The sequence below is a fragment of the Ornithorhynchus anatinus genome, chromosome 2 (assembly GCF_004115215.2).
Source record: "Ornithorhynchus anatinus isolate Pmale09 chromosome 2, mOrnAna1.pri.v4, whole genome shotgun sequence".
Classification (NCBI taxonomy): Eukaryota; Metazoa; Chordata; class Mammalia; order Monotremata; family Ornithorhynchidae; genus Ornithorhynchus; species Ornithorhynchus anatinus.
In genome coordinates this window covers 41,614,483-41,622,266 of record NC_041729.1, presented here as the reverse complement: position 1 = coordinate 41,622,266, position 7,784 = coordinate 41,614,483, and the positions used below count along the sequence as shown (strand labels likewise).

General features: G+C 41.8%; 1 protein-coding gene across 3 annotated transcripts; it reads right to left on the bottom strand.

Moving 5' to 3' along the window:
• Positions 1 to 256: 256 nt before the first annotated feature.
• ZFAND2A (zinc finger AN1-type containing 2A) lies at positions 257 to 7,462 on the bottom strand. 3 transcript variants are annotated; one of them, XM_007666522.4, is made up of 7 exons: positions 7,347 to 7,461; positions 5,304 to 5,390; positions 4,274 to 4,368; positions 3,752 to 3,883; positions 1,947 to 2,098; positions 888 to 974; positions 257 to 480 (listed from the first exon to the last, which is right to left on the bottom strand). In XM_007666522.4, the coding sequence occupies exons 2-7, from the start codon at positions 5,356 to 5,358 to the stop codon at positions 462 to 464; spliced, it is 540 nt and encodes a 179-aa protein (XP_007664712.1). In that variant the 5' UTR covers positions 5,359 to 5,390; positions 7,347 to 7,461; the 3' UTR covers positions 257 to 461. The 3 variants fall into 3 exon arrangements, with proteins under 3 accessions (XP_007664712.1, XP_028903536.1, XP_001511763.2); XM_029047703.2 differs by lacking the exon at positions 7,347 to 7,461 and adding an exon at positions 5,773 to 5,940; XM_001511713.6 differs by lacking the exons at positions 257 to 480; positions 888 to 974 and having other exon boundaries at positions 1,943 to 2,098; positions 7,347 to 7,462.
• Positions 7,463 to 7,784: the final 322 nt, after the last annotated feature.

Genomic DNA, 7,784 nt, shown 5'->3' with positions numbered 1-7,784 from the left:
AGACACTATTGAACTTTGCCTCACTATTTGAGGGAGATCTCATTTTACAAATTCTACTCTTATTGCTGGATTTGTCAAATTGTTGCCTTGAACACTTTATTGGCTTCATGTAGGATCTAACGCGACAGGAAATTAAAACCTGGATACTTTGCTTCATGCCTCTGCAAGTTGGGTAAGCAATCACCTCTGCAACCAGATTTGCTTTGATTGAAAATATACTTTCTATTTTGTCTCAATGAAAACAAGCTGAAAAATGTAAAAGTCTATAATAAAAGCTTTATTATAAGTTTTACAGAAAAGTATTTTACTCCCTGAGAAATAACATTACATGCTAAAGGTAGTTTTACAAAAGATTAATAGCTTAAATTGTTAGGGGCCCCCCCCCAAGAATGTAAATAGAAGTTTGTTGCTTAAATTTAACACAAGTGAGCTTGGTGTCAGTTTTGAGACCAGATGACCAATCAACTCTTCACTTTACATCTGAAAGAGAACAAAGTAGTGTTAACACATTTCAGGGTTTTGTCCTTTCATAGGTGTTTAATTAAAGACCAAGAAAGGTTTCTAGTTTATAAGAAATTAGCAGTTCAGTTACCAGCTGCAAATTTTTACTGCTTGATTAAGCTTTGTGTTAGCCTGGAACATAAGAATTGCTTTTATAATTTGGAGTTCAAAGACTGAAAGGTTAACTATCTATTACAACGATGAAGGTAGAAGGGAAATCTACGTTATAGGTCAGTGGGGCATGTAATATAAGATGTGGCCTATTAATTGAGCTAGTGGTATGGTTTAGGATTTTTACAATTAAGTTACTACCGAGCACCAAATAACCACCATTAGTTGTCCTATGCAATGTTAATTTTAAAGCAGCATATAACTTTGACTAATACCTGAATTGCTTAGGTAGCCAACTGGAAGGCAGTTTGCTGGAAGCACCTGATGATTTGGAATCTGAGGTCCTCATTATAGCTGCATACCTATAAAGATCAGAACGAATAATGATGGGATTCATTAATTTGCTGACTTGTTAACTAAATTATCCTTAACCAGTTGAGAAGAGAACAATGGGCTTAATTTGCTTACATGAGATGTAGCTAACCATTTATTCATTCCAATACAAACGTATCTTAACTTCACCATTTCAACCTATGACACGCTCCAGGTGTCAAATTGGCACAGCATTTTGGTCTAGCAGAACCGAATCCTTGATTTCTAGGATTACTGCCTCAATTCCAATATTTCCCCTATTTTGCTTTTTCTAAATTTCTCACTTCACTTTTCCAGTAATATAGGAGGTCTTAAGTCCAATCAGCCTCTACTACTAGTTTCCTCTACATGGACCATTTAGTACAGGTGAAAAAAATGATAAAAAGTGATGGAAAAAATTCATTTTTTATGGTATTTAAATGTTTAGTATGGGCCAGGCACTGTTCTAAGCACTGGTGTAGATACAAGCTAATCAGGATGGACACAGTCCACGTCCCACATGGGACTTCCAATCTTAATCCCCATCTGACAGATGAGGTAGCAGACAGAGTGCATTGAAGTGACCTGCCCAAGGTCACACAGCTGACAAGTGTCAGAGCCAAGATCAGAACCTGGGTCCAGGATCCAGGCACTGGCTCCCTCAGCACCTCATCTGCCAAAATTTTAAGTGCCCTGGCCACTTAAGGAGGTGGCACAAGGTGATGCCCAGAGGAATACTGCAAAGCAATTTTTAAAAATCTGGTTTTCCCATTTGAGGGGCATTTAAAAAAATCCATTTTGAGGAAGGAACAAATCATATTTCCCACGGGGAAAAAAAAATCCAAATACAAGGCCCACGGGACTGGTCATAATAAGAATTCACATAAAAAGAACTTCTACTGATCTTTGAGCCATTTGAATGGGACTAATATCTACTGTGAGTGGATATTCTTTAGATTCTTACGGCAGCACTAGTTCCTTACCCAGCTTTGGAAATGGGACGGCCACCACGCTTGCAGTCATGATCCAAAGGATGCCTATGTTGAATACAAAAGTTGCCATGACACTGGTCACAAACCAGCTTCATCATTTCTTTCTTCTTGCATCCCTCCTTAAAACATTTGTTCGTGAAAATCTAAGAGCAAAAGAGAAGGTCTGAGGTAGTGTTTTGCTATTCCTTTAGTGGGTAATGAGAAGTACCATAAAACAAGTACCCAATTTTAATACCTAGCCTAATCCATAATAACTTATTACAGCTAAGAGTTAAATCTTACTTTTCAGTTGGGCTCCTAAAAGTGATAAAATTGACTTGACTTATGCTTTGGAGGAGAAGCTAATGAGCAGTTAAAAAGCCTGAGAAATGGTCTGGCTGGCAAAAACAAAGGGCCAAGATATTTGTTATTCAGTTTAGGAGTGGAAGATCTGAACAAAACTCTGGAAGTCATCCCTAAGGGGAAGGAGAAGAGTCGATCTGTAGCAGCCTAATTTGTTTACCCGGAGCATATTCTGTTACAACTAGAGTACAATCCTACGAGAATGTTCACGGTAGATCCTTCCAAAACACTAGACCCAGCGGTATACAGGTTTCGGTAACTGAAAATACTAGCAGATAGCAAGACCGAAGGAATAAAAGGCATTAAATCCTGCCCTATTTCCATTGCACCTGGTAAAATTTAAGGTTTGTGGAAAACAAAAAGGGATTTTAAGCCAGTTTCAAGCCTTTCTGCAAAGCATTTTAGTACTTCCTAAACAACCCTACTTAGAGCTCACCTCCTCCAAGAGGCCTTCCCAGACTGAGCTTCCCCATTTCCCTCTGCTCCCTCTCTACCCTCCCTTCACCTCCCCAGCTAAGCCCTCTTTTCCCCCCTTGCCCTCTGCTCCTCCCCCCTCTCCCTTCCCCTCCCCTCAGCACTGTGCTCGTTGGCTCAATTGTATATATTTTCATTACCCTATTTATTTTAATGAGATGTACATCACCTTGATTCTATTTATTGCTATTGTTTTAATGGGATGTTCATCCTCTTGATTCTATTTATTGCTATTGTTTTTTCTGTCTGTCTCCCCCGATTAGACTGTAAGCCCGTCAATGGGCAGGGACTGTCTCTATCTGTTGCCGATTTGTACATTCCAAGCGCTTAGTACAGTGCTCTGCACATAGTAAGTGCTCAATAAATACTATTGAATGAACTCTGGCACTTAGGTCTCCTTATGACTCTGACACTATCAGTAGTTCATTAGCATTGTCCAGGAATTCAAGATGACCACTAGTTTTTGTTTAAACAGTCAATTAAGTTTTTGGTGTAATGCTAATGAGCCATAAAGCACAACTGCAAATCCCAGATTCAGCTGGTTTGAAATGACAGGGAATGTTCTTCATGGCCAGAGAAAACCACGATTCCTCCAAATCATAAGCCGTAGAAGCCAAAATAGTATTCTGAAAATCCAATATGAATACTAAGAACCACAGCTGGCAAAGAGAAAATGTACTACTTTCTTCAATTAAAGATTACTTCCTATTTCTGTTACAAAAATTGCAGCTCATTTCTTTTTTACTGAACACTAAAGTCCTGGGAACTGTATTAACATTTAAATTAGCTGAGCAAGTCAGTCATCCTGGCCGAAGGAGCATGGGGGAGGGGGAGGAAGACTTGCCCTTCAGACAGTTGCTTCAAAACAGATACATGGACGTTTAAGGTATAGTCCTCTTCCACTAAGAAAATAGGATTACAATCAGTTGGGTCATCCATCCAGCGTGTCGACTAAATCGTCACCAGAAAATTATATTTACCTTCTGCTTCTGCTTGGCAGGATCATATTTACAATCTCTATCCATATGTTCACTGACCACCACATCTGGCAGTTCTCCCTTTTTTAGTGGAACGGGAATGTTACAAAGTGGACATATCGGGACCTGCACATCCTAAAGAAACCAAGGCAAGATATTAGATTTTCCAAACAAGCCAGAAATAGTTTTGAGATAGGGGCAGTTAAAGGCTACAGCACCCAAGAGCTACAAATAATCTTAAAAGGTTTGATAGCATACAAGGCCACAAAGTAATTTTGCCATGCATAGCTTTTGGCTCAACTATGCAATAGCTATCAGTTTGAATGCAGTTTCAGATTCCAGTTTTAGTCCTACACCAAAAATTCAGCAGTATACATTTTACTAACATGTGAACATAAAGTGAATGGTAGTTTTAACCCTGTGCATCATAACTGAAGACTAATCCTTCCCCCCTCCTCCCTTCTGGAAATACTCCAAACACAACTTCTCATGTGGAAACTGGAAAACCAGTCTGCTATAGTTTACCTTCTTGTATGCAGAAGTGCATTTATGCTGAGTATAAGTAATATGATCTTTACAGAAGATTGCTTCACATGCATCACATTTCAATGGAAGAAAATCTAGGGAAAAAGAAACACAAGCTTTAAGGAGTTTTAAGGTAAAAATTAGTGTATTTTATTCTGGACTTTTCCTTTTAGACTCATCCAGTTCTTCTAGAAGTGAAGGTTATAGTCACGTTAAGGAAGACACCAGTTGAACGCATTGTCTGACACCACGGACACAAACCGCTTCTTCTGAGCCAAGACTATGTACCCAGAAAGTTTGTGCTATTAGACATAAGTTTTCCAATTTCCCTAATAGTAACCTAGCCAAACACACAGTGAAAGCATGCTATAGAAAAACGGTGTGCACTCAATTTAAACAAATGATGGTAATCAGCTACACTGAAACCTTTGTGAGGGTAAAGATCAGTTCCTACAATTTTCTGGGGGTATGTTCCCCCAAGATTTAATGTACTGCTCTTCATGGTATAACTTCAAATACTGTTGATATTGCAAGCAAGGAGAGCATTGAGGCACCGGCAAATCCTGAGAAGTCAGTGCAAAGGAGGAAAAGCAGAACCTCTATTGAGATCTGGCTGAGTGGAATTTCACTTCCAGCTTTTTAATCCCCACCCTCCCAAGCCAGTTTTCATCATATGGAATAGAAGGATGAAGGTTTACTAGTGAGAAATACTTGAAGTCTGTACAGGAATCCGATCATCAACCAATACTCTGGATATAACAATACAGGAGGTGACATTTATTAGTTTTAAACTGAAGCACTAAAAAAAAAAAATTCCTATGAAAATTTAGAAGTAATCATTCCTTCTCCTGTAGGAAGAGCAAAATTGTATTTGACCAAGGAAGTGGGGTTCCCAGGCTCGGTCTTGAAGTATGGTAGAATAAAGGAAGAAACAAACTTTGGTAACACTAACATAAAAGAATCCCTACTTCTTCCTCTGAATTCATCCTAACTGTCCATTTTAAATTAGTTTTCCATCAGCCCAACTTACCCAGCTGTTTGCAGGTTGTTTCAGAACAATGTTTTCCCAAGTCAGGAAACTCCATGGCGCCAAGAGTCTTTAGAGTCCAAAAGTCACCTAAAAGAATGTGAATGTTTGTTTAATAAACTGCTAACAGCTGTTTCCTGGTGAGTCATCTGGATCAAGAATCATAGATGACTGAGCTTAGTCGTGAGCTAGAGTCCAGAAAAATTGTTCATCCACAACCAGAAGGCACAAACATTGTAACCGAAGAGCTATAAGTGTTAGTCACCGTTAGGGTAAAGGTGAGTTTTCTAATCTTTCAGAGATACATCACCATGAAACAGCAAATTTATTAGATTGCTTTAATTCCTTATGTGGGTTGCTCATGCTGCCATAATGCATTCCAGTTTTTAATGCAAAGTATTTTCATCACTATACATTATTAGAGAAACGACATTTCTTTTACTGTGCGACACACAGAAGTGGATTACATTACCGGAGAGAAGATGAATTAAGTTCTTTGCTCCTCACTGTAATTTCTCTGGACATTTGCTATGTATTAGGGCTCTAGCAAAACTGGATGAGGAGATTACCAACATCATCAATAAAAGGGGTGGCGGGGAGGTTCAGGCGTCTCCCCCATCCTGGTTCAATCAGTCAAACGTATTTATTAAGCAAGTGAGGTGTGCAGAGCACTGTACTAAGCGCTTGGGGAAATACAATACAACAATAAAGATTGATGATCCCTACCCACAATGAGCTCGCAGTCTGTACTAAGCGCTTGGAGTGGACAACTGGGCAACAGATAGAGACCATCCCTGCCCAACGACGGGCTCACAGTCTAAACGGGGGAGACGGACAGCAGAGCAAACCAGAACGAAACAAAAAGAAGCAGTCTAGCGCAGACATCAAGATAAATAGAATCGTACATATATGCATACATCATTAACAAAATAAATAGAGGAATAAATAATATATACAAATATGCACAGTGCTGTGGGGAAGGGGCAGGACCAGAGGGTGGTGGGGGGCAGAGGGAAGGGGGGGTTCAGTCTGGGAAGGCCTCCTGGAGGAGGTGAGCTCTCAGAGAAGCAGCGTGGCTCAGTGGAAAGAGCCCGGGCTTGGGAGTCAGAGGTCATGGGTTCGAATCCCCACTCTGCCACTTGTCAGCTGTGTGACTGGGGGCAAGTCACTTCACTTCTCTGGGCCTCAGTTCCCTCATCTGTCAAATGGGGATTAAAACTGTGGGACAACCTGATCACCTTGTATCCCCCAGCGCTTAGAACAGTGCTCTGCACATAGCAAGCGCTTAACAAATACCAACATTATTATGATTACCGCAGCGCTTAGAACAGTGCTCCGCACATAGCAAGCCCTTAAATACCAACATTATTATGATTACCGCAGCGCTTAGAACAGTGCTCTGCACATAGTAAGCGCTTAACAAATACCAACATTATTATTACGATTACCCCAGCGCTCAGAACAGTGCTCTGCACATAGCAAGCGCTTAACAAATACCAACATTATTATGATTACCCCAGCGCTTAGAACAGTGCCCTGGACACAGTAAGCGCTTAACAAATAGCAACATTATGATTACCGCAGCGCTTAGAACAGTGCTCTGCACATAGTAAGCGCTTAACAAATACCAACATTATTATGATTACCCCAGCGCTCAGAACAGTGCTCTGCACATAGTAAGCGCTTAACAAATACCAACATTATTATGATTACCCCAGCGCTTAGAACAGTGCTCTGCACATAGCAAGCGCTTAACAAATACCAACATTATTATTATGATTACCGCAGCGCTTAGAACAGTGCTCCGCACATAGTAAGCGCTTAACAAATACCAACATTATTATGATTACCCCAGCGCTTAAAACAGTGCTCCGCACATAGTAAGCGCTTAACAAATACCAACATTATTATGGTTACCCCAGCGCTTAGAACAGTGCTTAGCACACAGAAAGGGCTTAACAAGTAGGATTATTATAATTATTAAAGAGAACCGTCCCCCCCACCCCGACCTCTTGGACAAAAGATCAGTTAAAGCCTCCACCTCACCTGCTGCCCAGCCACGACGGCCGCCGCCAGACACCGGCTCCGCCCCGCCTTCTTTCTCCGCCCCGGCAGGGGAAGCCGACTCACTTCTGCCGAGTCATCCTTCCCCTTCCTCCCCGGCGCGCACCGATGACATCACACCGCCCGGACGACCAATTGGGCGCCGCCGCCCGCCTCTCCGGGCCCTCGGCGACCGTAGGAGGGCGTCGCGCCGATTCGACGTCACCGCCCCGCCGCTCCGTCCCTGGTCTGCTGAGTCACGCCTTCGTCACGCAGGCGCATTAGGAGTGGGGGTTTCAGGAGGGATGGCCCTTCCTTGAGGCAGGTGGTGGAGACTAGGCTGGGGTTTGATGGCCCGTCTGGTTTTCCAGCTGCCCCGACGTTCATCGTTGACTTTCCCTACACCTCACTTTCCTCACCTGTAAAATGGGGATGCATCCA